This window comes from Podarcis erhardii (assembly GCF_964252035.2).
Source record: "Podarcis erhardii genome assembly, chromosome: 1".
NCBI lineage: Eukaryota > Metazoa > Chordata > Lepidosauria > Squamata > Lacertidae > Podarcis > Podarcis erhardii.
Genome location: NC_138497.1, coordinates 116,603,885 through 116,627,885, shown reverse-complemented (window position 1 = coordinate 116,627,885; position 24,001 = coordinate 116,603,885). Strand labels below are relative to the sequence as shown.

The 24,001-nt window shown below is 41.4% G+C and overlaps 1 protein-coding gene across 13 annotated transcripts in view; it reads right to left on the bottom strand.

The window, feature by feature from the left end:
• The window catches only part of PDE11A (phosphodiesterase 11A), a 155,276-nt gene that overhangs the window by 73,394 nt on the left and 57,881 nt on the right, over nt 1-24,001 (bottom strand). For 12 of the 13 annotated variants that reach the window (XR_014157889.1, XM_081867570.1, XM_081867575.1 and 9 more), the window contains 6 exons: nt 19,564-19,628; nt 15,585-15,723; nt 11,050-11,125; nt 10,451-10,518; nt 7,637-7,729; nt 6,424-6,474 (listed from right to left, as the gene is read on the bottom strand). Coding sequence is in view for 12 of the 13 variants with exons in the window: in XM_081867570.1 (XP_081723696.1) it covers nt 6,424-6,474; nt 7,637-7,729; nt 10,451-10,518; nt 11,050-11,125; nt 15,585-15,723; nt 19,564-19,628 (492 nt within the window). In the remaining variant the exon portion in view is untranslated. Of the gene's footprint in view, nt 1-6,423; nt 6,475-7,636; nt 7,730-10,450; nt 10,519-11,049; nt 11,126-15,584; nt 15,724-19,563; nt 19,629-21,010; nt 21,164-24,001 lie in introns of those variants that run through there. The other variant, XM_081867573.1, reaches the window with a different exon arrangement.

Genomic DNA, 24,001 nt, shown 5'->3' with positions numbered 1-24,001 from the left:
GCTTGCCGATCAGAAGGTTGGCGGTTCGAATCCCCGCGATGGGGTGAGCTCCCATTGCTCCGTCCCTGCTCCTGCCAACCTAGCAGTTCGAAAGTATGTCAAAGTCCAAATATATAAATAGGTACCACTCCGGTGGGAAGGTAAACGGCGTTTCCATGCGCTGCTCTGGTTCGCCAAAAGCGGCTTAGTCATGCTGGCCACATGAACTGGAACCTGTACGCCAGCTCCCTCGGCCAGTAAAGCGAGATGAGTGCCGCAACCCCAGTCAGCCACGACTGGACCTAACAGTCAGGGGTCCCTTTACCTTTAAACTCCTGCATTAGTTGGGAATACCTTATCAGGATCACAGTAATAATTGTAGGAACCATATGAAAAAATGTGTACACATCTAGCGGGACCATGTGTATGTGCTTGCATATGTGTGAATTAGGGAAATGTGTAATGTGGGGGGGGGGGAGAATATGTATGCTCCATGTGTACCCTTCTTGGGACTGGACAGCTGAAGCTTGTCCCTTGCGTACATGTGTGCACACTGAACTGCAGTGTGTTGGCTTCATTGGTGGAGGGTTTAAAGCATATTAACAGTTATATACTTGAGTATAAGCCAACCCGAAAATAAGCCAAGGCACCTACTTTTAGCACAAAAAAACTGGGAAAACTTATTGACTCGAGTGTAAGCCGGTACACCACACCACAAACCTGGTGGTGGAGGCAGCGGCGGAGGAAGAACAAGCAGCCCGAAAGGGCTGCTTTTGAGCTGCTCATTCCTCCTCCGTCGCCGCCAGTGGCAAAGGCGGAGGAGGAAGCAGCAGCCCGAAAGGGCTCCATTCGGGCAACTCGTCCCTCCGCCACCTCCTCTGCCACTTGCAAGAGCAGGCATAGGAGCCACGGTTGGGAGAGCCACAGCACAACACCTCTCAAACTGCGGCTCCTGTGCCTGCCCTTGCAAGAGGCAGGCGGCGGTGGCAGGACCAGCAGCGAGAAAGGGCTCCTTTTGGGCTGCTCGTCTCTCCACCGCCACCGCCCACCTCACTCGAGTATAAGCCGAGGGGGGCTTTTTCAGCATAAAAAAATGTGCTGGAAAAGTTAGCTTATACTCGAGTATATACGGTATATCTATTTATGCACAAATACATGCATCTTTCTAGACTGCCTTTCTATTTATTACATGCCCAAGACTGGCATAAAGCAGACTACATTTGTTCCTACAAACCCTTAAGATGTTATTCTGCACAATATCTTCTCTCTGCCCAAATAATAAAAATAATTCCTCTGTGACACAAAAATACAGAATCTCTTCCTTCATTCTTATCTTTTCATTGTGTCTTTTCCTAACACAAACTGCAACACACATTTTACTGGCTTCCCATAGTTCATCATTTGATGAAGTGGAGATTTATTTATTATCTATCACGAAGCAAAGCTACCTCACACTCATGACCTGAGAAAAACAGCCTTGCGCATGCCATCCCCGAGATTGACTGAGTATGGTAGTTTGGAAGAGCATTTGTATCCCTCTCAGTTTCCCATCAGATATTAAAGGTAGAACTAGGTGTTACACAAGAGACATGGAGCTGCCTCCATATTTCTTCCTCCTCTCTTCTTAGCAACATCTACTATAAACACGTGTGATGTGATGAGATCATGCTGAATGCCCCCACACTGGCCACAGCCAATGATGAGAGGCAGGAGCAGGGAACACAATCATTGATCTGGGTGTGAGTCAGATATGGGTGTTATAAATGAGATGCTGCCAGGAAGGCGAGGGAGGGGAGGGGCGGGGAAGAAGTGAGAGAAGTGATTGCTCCAGACCAGTGTTTCCCAAACTTGGGTCTCCAGCTGTTTTTGGACTACAATTCCCATCATCCATCACCACTGGACCTGCTGGCTAGGGATGATGGGAGTTGTAGTCCAAAAAACAGCTGGAGACCTACATTTGGGAAATCCTGCTCCAGACTCTTGTCATGCTGAATATTACTAATACTTATGCTATTTATAGGCTATTAATTTTGCATAGAATTTCTTTGGATGAATTAATGATTAGAAATTTCTACATGGCTGAATAGTTTGAAGGCAAGAGTTGAACAGAAGCATGAATTTTTTTTTACCTCCTTCTATAAATAATGCAACATTCCCTAACATAGGAGGTTTCCAATTTTCCTGGGTTTTTCTATAAGCATCATTTAATGATTAGACAAAAGCCGTTTAGGCTCCGCAGCAGATGTAATGGTAAAGAAGAAATAAAAAAACACCTGCATAATGTACTTGTAAGCCGAACTGCAACAACACAGAAATGAATGGGAGTCTTATGCGTCAATATCACTGACTTTTCAAAGCATTAATTCTTTTAAGCCTAAGCTTGCCAACATATTGACTAATAAAAACAGAAATTGCTAATACTGGAAAGGGGAAATTGCCAGTGACACGCCTTTGTGTGTTTTTTTTGTTTTTGTTTCTTTGCACTCTTATATTTAGCATACTAATACTAGGAATAAAACAATGCTGGCATTGGGGGTGGGTGGGTGAAAAATGATTTTCAGCCATTTTCAAAGCATGCTGGAGATTCAAAGAAATTGTGTTGCACTCTACACTCCTGAGTCACAGAATCCTGACTCTCCTCACTGTGCAAGCTTTAGAGTTACACCAGATTTCCCCCTTTGCAGTGAAAAGTGACATTCCAGTGGAATGAAGTTTTTCAGGGAAAGCGCAGCACTCTCCAGTGGGTTGGGTTGTCTCTGAAATTGTGATCCTTTCACCTTGCATGGCAAAGGACTTCCCAACAACTGCACTGTGGAAGTGTCTCTTTTACAAGAGAATTACAGTGGTACCTCGGGTTACATACGCTTCAGGTTACAGACTCCGCTAACCCAGAAATAGTGCTTCAGGTTAAGAACTTTGCTTCAGGATGAGAACAGAAATCGTGCAGCAGCGGCACAGCAGCAGCAAGAGGCCCCATTAGCTAAAGTGGTGCTTCAGGTTAAGAACAGTTTCAGGTTAAGAACAGACCTCCAGAACGAATTAAGTTCTTAACCCGAGGTACCACTGTATGCAACACACAAAAAGTTTCCTTCTTTGAAAGGGCAACTGAAACTGCAAAGGCAGGAATCCACAGTGCTATTTACAACAATCCTTTTGCTTAAGGGGAGGGGTCTGTGCCTCAGTGGGAGAGCATCTCAAGCCTCAGGTTCAGTCCCCAGCATCTCCTATTTGAAACGCTGGGCAGCAGCTGCCAGTCAGTGTAAACAATAATGGGTTAGTTAGATGGACCAATGGTTTCACTCAGTATAAGGCCGTTTCCTATGTTGCTTGCCAGATGAGTTGGGAAAGGCCACTGCAGACGCCTTTTAAAGTTTCTGCTGTTGCTTTAAAGGAAGTGAACATTTTTGCTCCAATTGTGTGCCTCCCTAATGATAACCAAAACAGGCAATCACACCAGGCAAAAGGGACCTCACACTTCAACAGACTCTTGCGTATTGCTATGAGTTTGTGGGTGCTGGGCACCCTAAATTCCTAGGTCCAGTGGGTGTTGGAATTTAATTAAGGCTTTGTGTGTTAAAACTGGGAAATAGTCAGACGTGTGTGTATTAAGGCCAGCCTCCCGTGTGAGGCGTCAGCCTGAGTTAATGCGCCATTAAGACAACAGAGGATCAAAGGAATTCTGTGCGAGATGGCAAAGGGGGGAGGCTCATTTCACTTTACACAGATAAAGCCAAAGTTTAGAGAAGTACAGGAAGGAAGCAATGTGAGCCAGAAGCTTAAAGAAAGGAGTGGTGTGATAGGGAGAAGCAAAGCAGCAGACAGAGCACCATGTTGGAGCTCTGCTTGAATCCTAGACTGCACTTATGACCCTATTGGAGTGTTAATGCTCCATTGTAGGCTCAGGTTGTATATATGTGTCTCCACTGTTTCTCATTTTCCAAAAGGAAACACAGACCCTGGGCAAGCCGCCTAGAACTCCTGGAATCTTGTGCCACTGTGGAGACCGGGGTGGTGTGCAACAGTATTTTAGATTTTAACCTGCAATAGATTTAGGCTATTGTGCCTCACAATATATAAGGTCCCACCCTAGTAATATTTAACCTTAAACATAACGGGTTAGCTCCTGAGGCCCTCTTCTGCACGGAGGAGGCTTTTTATCTGAATTAGTGCAATATCTTTGCGGGGGGAAATATCTGAAATCTGGAGGTGTGCTTTTTGTCCATGCAAAGTGCTGAACAATCTCTTGCGCAACTCTCAAGATGCCTACTAGCAAACTGTTTTCCAAAATCACTTGCACAGTGTTCCATATGGCCTTCTGCTAGTACTTGACAACAGTTCAAGAATACCACAACCAATAGAATTTCATCAAGTGCACATCTTTGGATCCAACCCAAAGTCTATGTGTCAAATTGAAGAACTATGCATACACAGTGAAGTAGTACTGAAGTCTTTCTAGATATCCACGGTTTGGGTGTCAGTTCCTACAAATAAAACTTATTTTTTTTAAGTGATTTAAATAGATATCCTATTGAAGATATCTCCATTTACGATTATTGTTTAAGCAAAGGTCAGCCAAAGTACCAAAGCAGAACTGCTATTAATATTGCAGTCTGAATCAAAGATTTCATAAAACAAGTGATTCGTTATTTTCTGCTATAGGGTTCTCCTGAGTGCTGTTTGCCTACAAAAAGGAGTATCTTACAAAGCTATCAATAATGTAATACAGCTATTAAATATTGATCTCTTGCACAGCATTCCCAGCTGCACAATCAGTTTAGGCTTTTAAAAAAACACACTGTAAATTACACATCAATAGAGAACAGTTTACATATTATCTTTGGAAAGGAGTTCAGATGCATCTTTTTTCCTCCCTGGAAAGTTCTTGAACATTTGTCCTAAAGAGCTTTACGTGCTTCCTGCAAGCTTCCTTTTCTAGGGAGCTATGTGGCGACTTTTGCTGTGTGGGCTCTCCTTCCGTCCTTTCTGTTATGCTCATAAAAGAGTGCTTGTAAGGAACGTTAAGGGGTTTTGAACATCTGCCTGGAGAAATGCCTGCAGCCTGGCTATACAGACATTAATGCCAGCTGTGCGACTGTAGCTGATGGATTAGGGGCGCTGTGGCATCATTTTGTGTGTGTGTTACAATAGAGGATGTGTGCATTGAGGAGTCTAGTGCCCATCATCACTGGCCCCCAACATATGTGGGTGTCATCACCAACTGTCCCTGGTTGGTGGGCAATGGGAGTGTTTCAAGGGCACTTTACACTGTTTTTTGCATTTTCTGGTTGTGTGTTTTCCCTGTCACCTCCTGAGCTGAGGACACAAGAGATACAGCAACTGTTCCACCAGCAGAGCAGCAACGTATCTCCTTCTCCCTCCACATAATTGGAGTATAGGATTTCTTTGTAAAATTAATAAATAATGAAACAATCCACAATGAGAAACCTCCTGTGGGCAGCCTTTTAGGCTTCATTAGCTACAATGATATAAACATTTCTAGTGAAACCCATGGATTCAGTCTTCTGACTGCCTGCTCAAACTTCCCATTACAGTGGTACCTCGGGTTACATACGCTTCAGGTTACATATGCTTCAGGTTACACACTCCGCTAACCCAGAAATAGTGCTTCAGGTTAAGAACTTTGCTTCAGGATGAGAACAGAAATTGTGCTCCGGCGGCGCAGCGGCCGCAGGAGGCCCTATTAGCTAAAGTGGTTGATCAGGTTAAGAACAGTTTCAGGTTAAGAACAGACCTCCGGAACGAATTAAGTACTTAACCCAAGGTACCACTGTATTTTCTATACACACGTGCAAATGAATATATGCTTGCATTCATTCATTCATTCGTTCATTCAGTTTCCTCTTTGTCTCACTTTAGGAAATTGTTAAAAGCTCATTTTCCTCTCTTGCATTTCTTTCTTGATATAAGTTAGTAATGATATTCTTTGACTCATTTTCCTCCCCTTACTTTCTCTCAACTAAGCGCCCTTTCTCCCTGAGATCCATGATGCTTTTTCCTAGTGTCTTTCGAGACCATGATGCTGAAAGCAGGGATTTGTGCTTTTTTAAAATGTTGTACATATTAGCCACTTTTATTAATAGTACATCATGATGTTGAATAGTTACTAAGGCAGAAATATGGGACAACAGGGAGATGGAGTTAGAGGGAAGGGGAGATAACAATTCAGAGTCCTAAATGAAAAGAACAGAGAATAATCCTGACATGAGTATTCATGTGATCACAAAAATGGCAGAGAGAGCCAATTACAAGAATTTTATTATAGGCTGCAAGTTACCACAGAGAAGATCAGAAATTAGTACTGAAACAGATTTACAGTGCCACAAGAAAGTAAATCTTTCCCCACAATTTTGCTTATTTTTGTTGGCTATTTCTTTAAAACCTCTATACAGCCCCATTCCAGGAAGTAAAATGTTGATAGGTTACCTTAAATTTGTCCACTTCTGTCTTTGAACATGTCGCATGGTAAGACAGCACCTGACCCAGAACAAGTTAGGAGGGGAAGGGGAGAAATTCCACAAGTGAGAAGCTCAAATGAAATAGGAGCTTTAAGCAGTCTCTGAAATGACTATTAAAATAATTTATTAATATTTATGCATCACTATAGATTATATGTGAGATATTAAACCACAGGTCATCAATTCTACTTGCAGCATTTACCTCCTAGATAATTTCTTAGGAAATGGTATTTCAGAAATACTGTAATGCCGCAGACAATGTTATTGTTCTGACTGAAGAAAAATAATCAAAGGAAAATAATTATGGGTGTGCACAGGAAGAAGGGAGCACTGGTGGAAATCAACACCTTCCCATGTGTATACCACTGATTCCACCCTTGTGTTGTTTTTTAAACCAAACTGTGATGGTTTTTCATCACTGCCTTCATCAATATTCAGATAAGAGTGTGATCAATCTTCATCTTCTAATAGAGCAGTATCTTAACAATTGATCAATTACATTTTTATGCTGAAATGATTTTTCAGTTACAGAGCCTTTATTTTGTACCTGGATGAGCCTTAAACACACTTTTGACTGTGATTATATACACAGCCATGGCGTGGACATTTGCATGCAGCTGCAATAGTTTTCAAATGTTTATTACAACACATCCCCTGGCTGAGCTTTTCCAAGTCAGTGGAAAAGAAGCATGCCTATTCTTATCAACAACTTTCAAGCTACTATAAATGTCTGATTCCCCATTGCTTATGCCACAGCTATCTAGAATTTTAAGCTTTCTTATCGTGTACGAATATCGTGTAGGAATACGACGAAATCACAGATCTGGACACAGAGTCCTTCTGGATCAGGAAATGGCCAATTTAGCGCAGCATCCTGTTCTCACAGTGGCCAACTAGATGCCCACGGGTACTTTTCAGTCATGATAAGATAGCCTAGATCTGAACTGACCAAGTTCAATTCAGGTCTTGGAAAACACATCACCAAGATTGGATAGGAAACAGAAGAAAACTAACTTTCTCCCTCTTACGTTGAGGAGCACGGAGAGCTAGGCAATAAATTAAAGTAGAAATGCATGCATCTTATTTCTACAGCAGGAAGGACTAAAAATCTGTTAAACAAATAGTAAATATATTAATTCTTTCCCTAAGTAAATATTAAGTTGATTTACAGTGATACTCACATCAAGAGCCACAGATTGTTTTGCCCAGGATTTATTCACTTGGTCATACATTATTGTGTTGTTGATGCCCAAGCCACAAAATATGACAAAAGCCTAGGAAGGAAAATAAATAAAAATAAATAAAAATTTGTAACATGTCATCTCCAGAGATCAACATTAGTTAGTTTGTTAAAAAGTTCTTTAAACACACAATTCTCTGGGAACCTGAGCCAGCTTGTTAAGCATAAGGCAAAATAGCCATGACAGCAAGGCAATGGCATTGTTAGCACCTTATGTGAAGCTATAGCTTATTTCTGTTGTCTGAACAACACCTAAATCCAGCCCAGGAGATGATGAACCACAGACGAATAGCAATGTGGAACCATATTTTTTTGTTGGCTTGCAAAATGGTGGTTACTTTTAACTATGGTTTGGCATTATGTTCAAACTGAACCATCTAATTTAGCAATGGGTTCCCCTCTGCCCCACTTCAACCCAGACACTTGTCAAGCTATAGAGGCAGACACTTGTCAAGCTATAGAAACTTTGCCTCTACAAGGAAACAGTTTTAAGAACCTGTAAGTCTAGATGGGACTCTGGGTGGTTTATTACATTGTGCATGCAACTGCTATATTTTCCTGATTGTGAGAAATTGTAGCCAAATATAACTAGCAAGCTTAGGGCTAGTCAACGCATGAAGGGGTTAAGATCACAGAACTGTATTCTCAGACTCAACTAAGTCATGTCCTCACCTGGAAGGAAGGTAAGTTTCCTTGTTTGTTCATTCTCCTTTCACCCTGTGAACTCAGTGAGACAGGATGCGCCTGAGCTTGCTCACTACAAGTTCAGAATACATACTTATTTATAGTTATTATTCTGCCTGTGTTTACTGTATGGAATAATGCATGAATCTGACCTTTAGAGTTTGTAAGTACAGTGGTGCCTCGCAAGACGAAATTAATCCGTTCCGTGAGGCTCTTCGTATAGCGGTTTTTTCGTCTTGCGAAGCAAGCCCATTGACAGCTTAGCGGGTTAGCGCTATTAGCGGTTTAGCGGCTTTTAGCGGATCAGCTGATAAGCGGCTTAGCGGCTTAGGAAAAGGGGGGGGACCCGCAGGAGCTCACAAGACATTTTGTCTTGCAAAGCAAGCCCATAGGGAAATTCGTTTTGCGAAGCGCCTCCAAAACGGAAAACCCTTTCGTCTAGCGGGTTTTCCGTCTTGCGAGGCGTTCATCTTGCGGGGCACCACTGTAAAGCATGTAAACTTACTAATTTAAACGTACTTGTTCACTGCAAGAGGGACAGAGAGGGAAAGCACTGTAAGCAGCTAGAATTTAAAAGGTCTAACATTCCCACTGTGCTGCATGATTCTGTGTTTTAAGACTCTGCAGATGGGTCTCTCTCTCTCTCTCTCTCTCTCTCTTACATGAGTTTACTTGTCCTGCAATTCTGGATGTAGGCATTCAGCACATTCTTTTATCAATCACCCCACACAGGTGATCTATATGTCCCCCCTCCCCCAGGAGAAACAAAGATATGGGTTAGTGTTATGTATAAATTCACCTATAGCCTGTGGAATTCTGTCAGTATTATGTGAGATAGTTGAGAACTACCCATTAGTCTAAAAGGCTGATGCACTACTGCAAAAAATACGCATTATCAGTTGAAGCAGTGCGGCTAGGAGCAGCCAAAACTACTATGCAGCACATGGTCAATTCATATACAAAGCATATCTGTTACCACAAAGCTATGGCTCTGGAGATCTACTGCAAAGCACTATGGATAATAACAAGACAGATGGACCAACGATCCGATTCAGCATGACGCAACTTTCTATGTTCCTATATATACAAGTTTTTGGGTCCAGAGTAGTTTGAAATTAACCAATTCTATCTGATTAGTTATTCTCAAATTACAACTATTTTTCGAGGTAATTCTCCATCCTGGATTCAGAACTATCAACTGAAACATTTTCTAGCCTACAATTTTAGACCTGGGATGATGGAAGCAAAAACATCTCTGTCTGAATTACTACTATTTGAGGTGAAGAAACTGTAGAGGAAGAAATGGAAAGGGTTCTTGTTTTAGATCTATCATGCTCTTATAAGCTACAGAGTGGGAATTGAAAGCAGTAATTTTCAAACCAAATGGAATAATACTTTGGGAATTGATATTTCAGATTCTGTTTGGCACTTCATTTTTACAAAAGGCCCTGCAGCCTCTCCATGTAGAAAACTGAAGGAAAGCCATTACAAAGGTCCTTTAAAGCTCCATCTCATCTGGCAAAAATATATAATAGTTACTGTGAGAAATGCTGGAAATGTTACTAATACTGATAGTTTCCATACTTGGTGGAGTTGCAATAAGACTGAGAAAGTCTGGAAGTTGTTACTAGGATCTTTCTCAGGATTAATAATTCTCAGAATGCAGCCTAGCCACCCTTAGAAGAAAATCCATTCTAGTACTTTCACTGGTATTCATTTAGGAGTATAAGTAAAATAAGCGCAGTACGAACATGCCTTTTTGCGTACAACACAAGTGTAAAGGAGACTCCACTTGCAGAAATACATATGCTGTATTCCAGCCTAAGTTTAGCAAATCCCGTTGTTATGAACAGGAGCATTGCAATCCAAACCTATATAAATTTGTTGAGAAGCAACTCCCAGAGTGTTCAGTGGAGCACAATCTCAAGTAAATGTGCAGGGGCTGAAGGCTTAAAGCAAGCAATTACTTCAGCCCTGCTGAAACAAATAAACATCAATGTCAAAGCTGGATTGTGTCCATTACCTGTACCACTCAAGTAAAAGTCCCTGCTGCAAACTTAACATTTCTCACCTCAAAGAGTCGCTGGTCGGCATCATCGAACGGTTTCCCATCAAGCCTATTCAGCACTTGAGCTACTCCTGCGGAAAGTTAGCAAACATAGTTCATTTTATACATTAATTCATAGCTCCTTGTATTGCAGTAGTTACTGACTTATTTATCAAAACTGTATGCGTCAGCTAAACCAAATGGGGGAAACTCTCTCCTATGCCTGGTCACATTGGCTTAATTAATTAGGCTGTTAGCTGGGCTGTCTTAAATCCTGTATCCTACGAATCTTAAGGTCAACACATTATATAGTGAGCATATCTCAGTATTTTACAGCTAAACTAGAAACAGCTAAAAATATAGAGGGGAGGAGAGCAATAAAAAACAAATAAACAATCAAACATTATATCTATTAAAACATGCAGTTCATTACAAGAAAAACATCAAAGCACCAGCTCGTTCCTTAAAAACAGTCAGTTACCAAAAGCCTGTTGGAACAAGAAAGTCTACAACTGCAGGCTGAAAGCCAACAAGTAAGAAGCCAGCCAATATAGCTTCTCTAAGGAGGGAGTTCTGAAGTTTAACAGCACAACCACATTAGTCATTATTGAGTGATATCTTACCAATTATTTGGTGACTGCTATTCCATATAGGGACACAGAGAACAGATCTTATATGAAAGCCAGAAATCTGGTCAGCCTAGGATATGAAAACAATACAATTAGTGACTAGCATGGTATATGACTTAGCATTTGTCCAACACGTCTAGCAAGTGATATGCTCAAAAGGTTGCATTACTATAAACCAATTGAAATTCAAATACAGTACATGTATACAGACTGTACTACTTCCAAGCTCAAAGTGAGCAGGATTTCAACCCTTGATCCTTACATTGGACTATATGGGAAATTGTCCAAATATATATAAGGAGCCAGATCTGGGCGAGATTGCAGGCACATAACTATGCATGACTGCTAGTTAGTGCATGAAGGGGTTAAAGGTCACAGAGCTGTACTGCTGGATAGGCTGAGCCAGATCTGGAGAGGGAGAAAGTTCACCCTTTTTACTTAAGAGTATGGCAGGTCTTCCTTCTGCATATGTTTTGGCATTAACTGTATTTCTGAAAAGCTGAATAAATTAAAACCCACTATTTCCACTGTAAATTAGTCCCGGGAGTTTATCTGAAATATATCGGTTTTTTAAAATATGACTGTGATGACCTAGAAGGCATTTCTTGACAGGTTTCCTATGAACTGAAAACTCTGTAAAATACAGCTTCAGTTGGAATAGCACCGTGTACACTGTTCTGAGCTTTCTGGAGGATGAATAATATACAAATACAATACAAAAATATTACCTACAGTGGCTCTAGGGCACTATGATGTCTCCATCTAATTCCCTGCACTATTTTAAAATTTGACTTTCCCCTCAGATTTTATGCCTTTCAGTATAAATCATCGCAAGCCTACATCTCAGAATATTCTTTCTGAAGTATGCTACAAAACCTATTTATCTAAAAACTATCATTTGAAGCAGAACACATCTCCTGTTAACATACATTTTATTAGATTTTGAATACTTTACATGGTTCTCCAAAATCTAAAGATCAAGTCTAAAGAGGAAGAATAAATTTGTAAGTTAATAAATGTGGAAAGAGTTTTCAGTAACAGCCAAGCAGTCTTGTTGTTTTGTAAAGCACACTATTGGATGCTGACTGCATAGTCACATGTTGACTCTAACAATACTGGGGCTGCTCTGAGTATGCCCTGTGTTTTATTTTATTTACCTAATTCTCTCCTTCCAGCAATCTCAATTGCACTGCAGTGCACTGCTTAGGAAATTTAGTTATTCTCAGATTGGGGTTATCAACATGGTGCCCACAGGCAATCAGACCCCCTCCACCATGTTAAACCACTCAATGTTTACATTTTTAGAATTGAGTTCTTTGGGGGAGGCTACATTTTGACATTTGGAATGTCTGTTTTTTGGTGGATGGTGTCTGATTTTTATTGTCTGTGGGGGTTTTTTTTGGGGGGGGGGGTTGTAGGTCTTTTCTGCCTTCTTTGGGGGGAGCCTGGGTATCAGCAAGTTTTTATTCTGTGAAATGAGAATGTTGTGGTGTGGACAACAAATGTGTCCCCATGCCCCCAAAAGGTTGGACACTCCTGTTCTAGGAACTGAAGTAGTTTGCAGTCTACCTTCTATGAGGCAAGGGGAAGTTGTTAGTTTGTATGGTATTAAAACTTCACACAAGTGCAGTCTGGGAGTTGGAAAAAAAATCCTTAAAGCAGAGAAAGCAATAGGCAGGGAGCCCAGAGGCAAGCATGTTAAAGGAAGAGTGCAGGTAGTCCAGCAGAGTTAAGAAAAGGGAGACTCAATGAAGGAATGGAAAATGAGGATTGGGGGAAAGGGTACAGGAAAAGTGGAGCTGGGACAGCAGGAATGGATCAGAATGGGAAAGCTCTGAATAAACCTCACAGAACTGAAGATTCTGAAAAGCTCTATAGTGGAGGAGAGGGTGGAAGGAGTATTAGGAAGGCTGCTCAAGACAGGGTGGCTGAAGGAATTGGTAAAAAGTAAATTGTGGCCTCAAAAGCAGTAGTCTGAAGAAAAGGTGGCTGGTAGACACATGGAGTTGATGAAATGCAGAGGCATGGTAAAAGGACTAAAGTAAGATTGCTTGCCCAAAACTGCTTGACCCCTTCCAGTCTCCTATTCAAATACTCAAAGGGGGCCTGATTCCCACTGCCCAACATGGGGTGTGTGGGGAGAACACTCACTTTGAGGGCCAGGCTAGGCTAAGAGATAGTGGAAATGGCTCCCACGTGGGAGAGGCCTGCTGTGCATTTTCTCCTCCTTCCAGTTGTTTCAAAAGTGAAGATACTGCCAGCATACACACTGCAGCATCTTCACGTCTGAAACTATCAGGGGAAGAAGGAGAGACCTGGTGGGCCTCTCCCACCTCCCTTAAGGGGCGAGTGCCCCTTGAGGGACAGGGGCAGAGTAGTGAGTGGAGGAGGGATGGGGTTTAAACCAACAGAATCAAGGAAGGCACCTGTGGGGCTGTGCCAACCCTGATTTTTGCTCTTTTCAATCTTAGCCTGGACACTCACATTTGCTGTGACTTGGCCCACCCCATCTCTAGAAAGCAGGACTGGGAGAAAGCTAGGGACCTAAGAGAGGAGGGGCTGTATGCTATTATTAGTAGGAAGGAAGTGGGGAGACAGGCTGGTTTGGTGGGCTGGGAACTATGGGCTAAAGGCATGTAGGATGTTGCAACTAATGAGAATGTGGGGAGCCCCGGTTTCTATTTTCATTGCTGGTTCTGACCTTACTAATCCTACAGAGAAAAGGAGGGCTGAAAAGAAGTGAGGGTGGGAGCAGAAAGATTTGTTGTTGTTTTTTTTCATAATTTTTTTTATTCGTTAATCGACACATAAAAAGAGAAAAACACAAACAAGACATAGACAAAGAAAACCTACACAAAACACCAACATTAAAAAAAAAAATACACAAAACCACTGTTCTTACAATACTCCTATAACATAGCTGTTTCTTTCAGGACTTCCTTCAGCTTGGCCGCAAATCATTCGAAGCAATAAATAAAGTTACACGTTCCATCGTTTATATTGTCATTGTATCTAATTTTGTTTTCTATTTACTTTAAACAATAACCCATAATCTTTCACAGTGCATCTTTAAATCCCTTTAGCGTTATTTGACCTTCACTAATACATTCCAGATAATCTACGTACTTTCCCCAATCTTTGATGAACACTTGGTCTTTCCTATATCTAATTTTCCCCGTTAGTTTATCAAGCTCTGCATATTCCGATAATTTAGATCTCCACTCTTCCACTGTTGGAGTTTCTTGCTGTTTCCACCTCTGGGCTATTAGCACCCTTGCAGCCGTTACCGCATAGTATACCAAGTTGCTATCTTCTTTCTTTATCTCTTGTCGTAATATTCCTAATAGAAAGATTTCGGGTTTCTTTAAAAACGTGTATTTTAGTATCTTTTTTAATTCCGTATAAACTTTCTCCCAAAACTGCTTAACCCTTCCACACTCCCACCACATGTGGTAAAAGGAGCCCTCTGCGTCTTTACACCTCCAGCACTTGTTGTCTACCTTATACATTTTTGAGAGTTTCATGGGTGTCAAGTGCCATCTGTAGAACATCTTCATAACATTCTCCCTTATCACCATACACGCCGTGAAATTCAACCCGTCCTTCCAAAATCTTTCCCAATCCTCAAATTGTATACTGTGCCCTATGTCCTTTGCCCAGCGGATCATCACTGATTTGACCTCCTCATCTCCTAAATTCCAATCTAACAACATCTTGTACATCTTAGATATAGTTTTCGTTTTGCTATTTATTATCTCCGTCTGGAAATTAGAATCTTTATCCGCATAGCCTCTTTCTCTAATGTCTTTGTTAAACATCTGATTCACCTGTTGATGGTGAAGCCAGTCATAAACATGTTCTTTTATTTGTTCATAAGTTTTAGTTCTCCATTTCCCATCTACCTTCGTTACTAGCTGATTGTATGTTGCCCAGTTTTTCCTCATATTGGTGGTTTTTATGCTTGTTATTTCAAGAGGTGATAACCAGTGTGGTGTTTTCGGCTCTAACACATTTTTATATCTTTCCCACACTTCAATTAGCGGCCCTCTGAAGATATGATTACCAAACCCCTTGTGTGCTTTCATCTTATCCTTCCATAGGTAGGCATGCCAACCAAAAAAGTTATCGAAGCCCTCAAGATCGAGTAGCTCCGTATTCTCCAACTTAACCCAGTCTTTTAGCCAACTTAAACATGATGCCTCGTAATATAGTCTCAAATCTGGCAGGGCAGGGAGCAGAAAGATTTGAATTAACTATCCAATGATCTGGTTGCAAGTTTGCAGCTATTACCACATAAATGACTAAACCTAATGGAATAAAGTTAATTCAGAAGAGGGAGAGTGGTTGTGTCCTGAATATGGTTATGCCAGCATCTGATCCGTTGATAAAATGAACACTGAGCCGGCAGAGCAATTTATAAACATGATTCAGATCACAACGGAACGCATCGGATATAATGGAAGTAGCTAAGATTTTGCAATTTAAGATAATACAGAGGTGTGTAATTATGTAGGAAGAGGGTGCCTTACTTCTGCATCAAAGCGAGGATCTTGATATGCATCGCTGATGTTCACTGGGAGGCCCGTGGAAGCTACGAGTTCAGCAATACTATTATTTACTAGCCAGTCTGAATAAGATGAAGACGGTTTCTCCAAACTCTCTTTGAAGCTATCATAAAGGCAGAGCAGAGGAAGAAAAGGGTATAGTCACTGTTGCTTGAAAGCCCATCTTCATAAGTCTGGAAAGCATAGCCTTATATCAGGATTACCTATAAAAATTCAGAGCAGCTCAATGGCATTAGGTACAGAATAATACATCCGTTTTATTTATATGCTTATTTCCAGTATTTATTTATTTATTTAGAGAAATGAAGGATGTGATCAAAGCGGCTAAACAAGGAAATATGCAAAAAGGTAACAGTAAAATAGGACACTGTGGTTATGTAAAAAAGCAGACAGAACTCAATTAACAGCAACAGACAGATCCTGAAAGATGAATCCCGGGAAAGGTTTGCTGAAATAAACCTGGGTCAGTTTGGATGATATATTTGGAGTGGTGCAGCCAAGCCCTGGTCCGTTCATCTTCCTCGCAGCATATATGAAGGTGGCCCAAGGTGGCCGGCCTAAAATATTCTGCTCTCTGGAGTGAAGGGCATGATGGCACCTCTCCATTCCACATACACAAGCTGATGAGGTTAGCAGCTGAATCTTGAAGGACGGCATCTTCCATTGAACTTGGGGGCATCATGCTAGATAAGGCGGCCTGAGGCAGATTGCATTGTACACCAAGCTCTGTCCTCCAACACCTTACACCTGCTCTGTGCCCCCAACTCTATGTCCCTTACTTATGAAGTTGACCCACTTGAAAAAAAGGTCTTGACATGCTGTCCCCCATGTGAACATGCAATGTGAGGATGGAGACTGCTACACCAGGAAGGGCAGTGTGCTCTCACTCTCCTCCATGCAACAGGCCAAAAGATATCATCCAAACTGACTGCAAAGGGGTCAGGTAAATTGCTCATGGGAGACTGTTCAAAATTACAGATTCCATTGCTGAAAACATCTAATTACAGGGGAACTCAAAGAAGTAGAGAGTTTCTTCTTATGGTTATTTAGAACTTTGAAAGGTCTATATATAAACACTTAGTATTGAGTCTTGAAAATGAGAATTGTAAACCAACATAGACAGTAGAGCAGGGGTTGCCACCCTTTTTGGACTAGTAAGAACATTTTAAGAGTGCTGGGGGCACCAATCACAATGGCTGCAATGGAGGCGGCATGCAGCAACATAGAATTGGAGTGAACCCCCAGTGTTTTAAATAATGCTTCACTGCCAAGGTTGCGTAAAAATAAAGAGCAACCTCAACATTTATAGAGTGAAGTAATATTTAAAGAATCCAGATGGATGAACACTGCAGACTCTAGCATGCTACCAGGGTAGCGCAGACATTTATCTCATAGAGCTGGCATTCTTAGAGGACACTTTCTCCATCTTCCTTATAACTGAAGGCGATGATGGGGATTGGAACACACAGGTTCTGCATCCCTATTTTAAGTCAATGCAGAATGCTTAGAATTCTAATTGGAGTGTACAGTGGAACCTTGGTTGTCAAACATAATCCGTTCCAGAAGACTATTCGACTTCCAAAACGTTTGACAACCGAGGCGCAATGGGTGGTCATCAATTTCAATGGAGAAAATTGAGAAACGCACCTCGGAAGCCGTTCTACTTCTGAGGTGTGTTCGAAAACGGAAGCAATTATTTCCAGGTTTTCAGCATTCGAAAACCAAAACGTTCGGCTTCTAAGACACTCGAAAACCAAGGTTCCACTGTATTACTATGGTACAGAATAACTCTTCCATTCATTTAATGCCATTTCAAAATCACATTCAAGGCTGTTACATAAATTACTTTTTTAGCAACGTAACACAAGCAGCTCAATTCACAACCAAATTAAGGTGAAATGTCTGGATCTAACTCAATTTGCATCAACTCTTCAATGGAACAAATCAGAACTCATTCCAAGTATTTTGGCTTAATTTGCGTGTGAGTGACTGAATGGGAGGCTTCATGACGGCATCCTCAAAGAAATCTCTGTTTACAGTCAAAACTTCAGCAAAAGCCTAAGATATGAGCCATCATATGAACAGGGGGATGAATAAGCAACATCATATTCAGCTAATTTTGTAAGTTAAAAGTAAAAATTAAATTTAAAAAACTGAAGGAAAGCAACATAAATTTCTAACTGTTTTGAATAAAATACCATGACTATCAGTCTCAGAGCAGAGCCTACTGAGACAAAAGAGAAATGGATCAGCAACAAAGCAGCTGGATCTATCAGCCACAGAAAAGGGAATAATTTTTAGCTAGCTGCATAATTCTCCATAGACTGGTGTTCTCTGTTTAAAAGGAAAAAGTTTTATAAATAAAACTTAGTTAAAAAGAAAACAGGACAGCAAGTCTTAGAAAAATCTCACTCACATGGTTTTCAGTTCAAATAATAAAGTTATACAATACATGCTTTGATAGCAGTATAACATCTAAATGTGTAAAGGTGCAGAAATGCAGCATCTTGTTAAATGTTTTCAGTTTATTTCAGCAGCTTCAGGAACACCGAGGGGAAAAGAGCCTTTGAGGGCAAGGTTCCAATTACCAAAGCACAGAGCTCATAATTGTGTATCTTGCAAAATCCATCATGAAGTGGGCAGAGATTTAAAGCACACAGCATCAATTAAGATCTTGACATTATTATATGACAGGGGGATGAAATCAGTACCAGATTATGTGTGACAGGTTTTAGGAGCAGCAAAATGCATCCAAGTTAACAAAACAAGAAATAATTCAAGTGGGGGTTCAAGCAGTAGGCTGCCTAAACCTCAAGCAAATTTGTGCTTATTCCTACACGCTTACTGCTGCAACTGATTCCATCCAGATGCTGTAGATTACAGATCCTATCACCCCTGACCATGCTGATAGGAGTTGGAACCCAAAACTTCTGGAAGGCACCATGTTGGGTACTCTTGCTCTAGAGATGTTCTATCAAATGAGAGTTTCTTTTAGATTCAGGTTTCCAAAACTTGGGTCTCCAGCTGTTGCTGGACTACAACTCCCATTATCCATAGTTAATAGGAACTATGGTCAGGGATGATGGGAATTGTAGTCCCCAAACAGCTAGAGACCCAAGTTTGGAAACCCTGTTTTTAGAAGGTGGTTCATCTGAATTTGGAGGAGAGTCAATCTATGTTGAACATACTTAGCAATCAGGTTTGTACTTTCGGTGTACTGTAAGCTCCTTACTTTGAATAAGACACATAGTGTTGGTGGCACAAAAAGTTTTCCATCAACTTAGGTTGCTGCATTAGTAGCAACTCTTCTTAAGAGAGGTAACCTGATCACAATAATCCATTGTCTCACATCACCAGGTCTACTGGTTACCATAACTTCTTGCAGTTTATGCAGGCACTAAACCTATACAGTGGTGCCTCGCAAGACGAAATAAATTCGTTCTGCGAGTTTTTTCGTCTTGCGAATTTTTCGTCTTGCGAAGCACGGATTCCCATAGGATTAACGGTTTTAAGAAAAAAGGAAACAAACTTGCAAGACGTTTTCGTCTTGCAAAGCAAGCCCATAGGGAAATTCGTCTTGCAAAGCAACTCAAAAAACGAAAAACTCTTTCGTCTTGCGAGTTTTTTGTCTTACGAGCCATTCGTCTTGCGAGGTACCACTGTAGCTGCACCATCTGAGAAAAGTATTATTTTCTCTGGTACACCATATTGTAAAATGAAATACTTAAAAGAAACAGCACAAGATGGAGGAAGGGAAGCCCTGCTAATTTTGTGCAATGTAAGAAATTGTGAAATAAGCTAATTGAATAGAAAAGATACTAAATTCAGGCCTTTGGGGGGTGGGGGGGATCACCTTTATGAAACAGCTATTCATAGACAGTCCAACAATCAATGATTATTCATTAAAACATAATCCATTGCAATATAAAACATGAGATCTAACCTATTCTCTGCATCTGCACTGCATTTTGGAGACATCAACTCGAAGGATTTGGTGAATTTCACTACCTGTCATGGTAAAATAAATACACATGAGTCTCAGATTCTCCCCCTCAGACTTTTAAAAAACACAACAGTGGAAAAACACATGTTCAAGTGTTAAAACAGTAGCCACAAAGCAACTCTCTATGCTCACTGCATAGAGCCTACTTTCCCCAATTAAATAATGCTGAGTATATGCAAAACTCACTGACTACAAAATGATTGCTCATGTAGAGTCACAACTCCAGATCTCAAAGTTTACCTCCATAGCATTCTTTTTCACTTTAATGGCTCTCATGGTGAAGCATGTTGAATATTTTCTTTGTTTTTCCCCAACCATGTTTTTGTAAGTAATTCTTATTTTGTTAGCTAGAAGGAGCAGTGGTCACAGATGATGGGAACTGTAGTCCAAAAACAGCTGGAGAACCAAGTTTGGGAAACCCTGATCCAGAATTAGGTTTGGCAGCAAGGCCCTGCCTTGGAAACTCACTGTTAGTTAAGAGACTCATTAGTGGCTTGCAACCTGACCTAAGTTCTCAGCAGAAGCACTTCTACAATACAAAACTAGGGTATAAAAATGAAGAAGTGTATACTTATTAGGATTTTTTTGGTGGTATTAAATTATGAAATACCAATAAATAAGTAAAATTAAGGTGTACCCTAAGTCTGGAAAGTTTTAAGATTATTGGAGTAGAACAGGGATGGTGAACCTGTGGCCTTCCCAGTGTTGTGGGACTCCAATTCCCATCAGTCCCAGCCAGAAAGGCCAATGGTCGTGGATGAGAGAAATTTCACTTGAGGATTATGCAAATTGCCTAGATGGGCCAAAGGTTCAGCTCACTGTAAGGCTCCATCATGCATTAACATTAGAGTCAAATTTATCCACACTGTCACATAAACGTGTTCCTTGATATGGGAGATATCAAGAGATATCAAGAGATATGGGATGACTTTTAAAGAATCAGATCTTTAGGATTTCGCCAGTTCTAACACTGAAGAAGCCTACTGCTGGTGCAAACTTAAAAGTGTATGAAATAAATAAATAAAAACTCTGGTGAGAAAATTCAGATTATAAACTTTCACAGTGCCAGCTTACTCTTCAACATCAGGAAGATAATAATCATTACACTAGTAGAGGAATATTCCCTGCCATGCAATCGTTTTTTGGCATCATTCAAAATAGCAGACAAGAAGCCTATATTCTTATATAATAAGAGCGACAAGAGTCCAACTGAAACCAGTAGCTGCAAACTATAATGAAACCACCACAGGCAACAGGGATCTGAACACCGACCAATTGCTTAGCTGTAACTTCCATGCCTAAAAGACATTGTCAGGTGGTCTCCTCAGTACTGTCTGTTTCTTGAAGAACAGCAATACATTTACAAAGCAGTACACACAACATTCACCTTGCTTCTTACACATCTCACGATTCCAGCATTTGTCAATACAAAGTGAAGCTTGCTGCCTAGTTTGTCTCGGTGGTAATACCCCATCTATCTTCTGACAGCCACCTCCAGCAATCCTTCAGTTGCTTCCACATACTTGTGTTTTAACCAAATGTCACAGCACTAGTGGGTAAGTGACTGACATGCTGATTCAGAGCACCAATCAATCATAAATCACACTTTCAGGCAGAGAAAGCAAGGCAGTTCCTGTAGCAATCGTCACTGGGTGAGGGGTGGGGGCGGGGAGTTTGTTGCAGTCACTGTTATAAACAGTGATGATAGCTCAAAACACCATAAGGAGGAGTGAGAAAAAGCACTCTCTGTCTTGGGTGCTGTTATTTCTGTTACCATTGCTCCTAGCAGCAATGAAGGGGGGGGAGCATTTAAGGACTTGGTAACAGAGGAAAGGTTGCATGCCATTTTTCTGTGCCACCCACCTAACCTACTAGTGAGATTTAACAGTCAAACCAAAGTCTCCAATCAGAGCACAGGGACAAGCCATTTTGGTGAACCAGAGTAAATCTCACAAGAATGTCTGGAGAATGCTCTGAGTGTTATCTTGGCGCCTGATGTGAGAAGCAAACAACTCAGCTTGGCCTGGTTGCCTGGCTTGAGCTCCTGACTAAGTTAGTGACTTGGTATCCCCAAAGTCTTTGTGCAGACTGGGTGAGAGCAAGAGCAGAAGGATTTGGGAACACGAAACTGGAGAAAGAAGTAGACAAACATGTGTGTCAGTCTTTGAAGATGTGCCAGCTTTAAGATTAAGATGCTGGGACTTAACTGAGAATGATTTATGAAATATATTTTATTATATGCACGTTTAGACTTAACGTGCCCAACATGTTAAGAGAGAATGACAGCAGTCTGAATGTGCACTTAAAATACTACAAAGTCAGCTTCTCACCACGTGTGCAAAGGCACAACATGAACACGTACTTGCAGTCATGAATGTAAGCAAGCCCCTGCACCTTTCCCTTTCATTAAGTCTTGTTCCTACTTGCCCAAGCATGACTACATCATTAGGAGAATGTGTTTCTGCCTTGTTTACTGGCTGCAGGGAGCCATCTATAAGCTCTCCAAGTTAGGACGACTACTACTATTTATACACTAGTGTTTATGTCACCTAAGGGTCTCCCTAGAGTATTCAGAATCTTGTTAAGAGTGGCAATAAGCATATGAGACCAGACAGAAGCACAGGCCAATAGAATAAGCCAGCATAGGCCAAGCACTTTGATCAGCAATGAGTCATATCCTATCAAATAAAGTACACCAAGGGGATTTTTTGTTTGTTTGTTTTAGAGGCAAGTGTTTTTCCACCCTTGTCAAATTTTCAAGTGAGGGATTAATAAACTGCACTGTACAAAATTCAAGATTACGAAACGGTCACTCTGGGCATATCTGTACTACAAACGTATACTGGTCTTATGGCAGTTCCACTGTCATGGCTTCCTCAAAGACTCTGGAAACTGAAATTTGGTAAGGGTGCTGATAATTCTTAGCCAGATGCCCTCCTAGTCCATTACTGTTGCCAGGATCCTCTGGGAAGAGGGAGCCACTCTTAAACAACTATGTGTCAGTGGTGTAGTTATACTCATCCTGATATACAGTGGTGCCTCGCAAGACGAAAAGAATCCGTTCCGCGATTCTCTTCGTCTAGCGGTTTTTTCGTCTTGCGAAGCAAGCCCATTGACAGCTTAGCGGATTAGCGCTATTAGCGGTCTAGCGGCTTTTAGCGATCAGCTGAGAGGCGTCTTATCAGCGGAACAGCTGATAAGCGGCTTAGCGGCTTAGGAAAGGGGGGGAGCGGAAAAAAACCGCGGGAACTCGCAAGATTTTTTCGTCTTGCGAAGCAACCCCATAGGGAAATTCGTTTAGCGAAGCGCCTCCAAAACGGAAAACCCTTTCGTCTAGCGGGTTTTCCGTCTTGCGAGGCGTTCGTCTTGCGGGGCACCACTGTAATTCAAATGTTAAGATGAAGATATAATAAGAAAATACTTCTCTTAAAAATAGAAAATGTGATAAAAAAAGATGCACTGTGTTACATAAGGAACCAAAGGGTGTGTGTGTTGGTTTCTGCTCTCTTCACTGTGCAGCGAAGTGCTTGTCACGAGACAGGTGTTTACATTCCACAGTCTGTGCTGTTGGGTTTTCCCACGGGAAAGGAGACTGGATGTGACGTACACTGGTTTCCTGTTTTTCACTGTTCTTTGCAGTTCAGTGTGTGTGTTGTTTTCTCTCTGTGCTTTAGAGGAGAGAGAATGTTTTCTCTGCTCCGGCAGAGGCAAGATGTTTTTCTGTAATCTACCAGCTTTGAAAGGTAAATAAAGCAACTTAGAGTATGTGCACGTATTCCTCATCATTCCGCTGTGCACGGGGCACTGCAATATCAACAATAGTGTGTGGCGAGGAAGGGGAGAACTATCACTCATCTTCAGGAATGTGACAGAGACACATTTTCCCTCCAAAACACAGAGAAGATAAAAAAAAAAACTCCAGGTGTCATGGGAGGACCCAAATGCCTAATAGGTGACTTTTGCATCCACAGTAGGAGCCGATTTCGCCAACCCCTAGGTATGACTCTATAGCTGGGAGAAAAGTTGCAGATGGTTTGGCAGCTATGTCAAACAGTGTCAAATTGCCAACCAGTGGCTTTTTCTGTTTGGAGCAGGAAAGACCAGTGGCAGGGGGAACACTGACTGCTACTGCTCAAAAATACCCTACGGATCTCCACACACATCCCAAATGAGGGAAGCATAGACTGCTGCTTCCTGCAGGTGCAGGGAACACCACAGGACAACAACACACATCAATTTCATATTCCTCCCTCAAGTTTCTCTCAATAAATCATGAACAGAGGGAAGCACTGGGCACCACTGCCCAAACTCGCTCCATTCATCTTCAGGCAGCAATGCCCAATAAAACCCTCACCCCCCAATTCCCAGCCTTCATGGA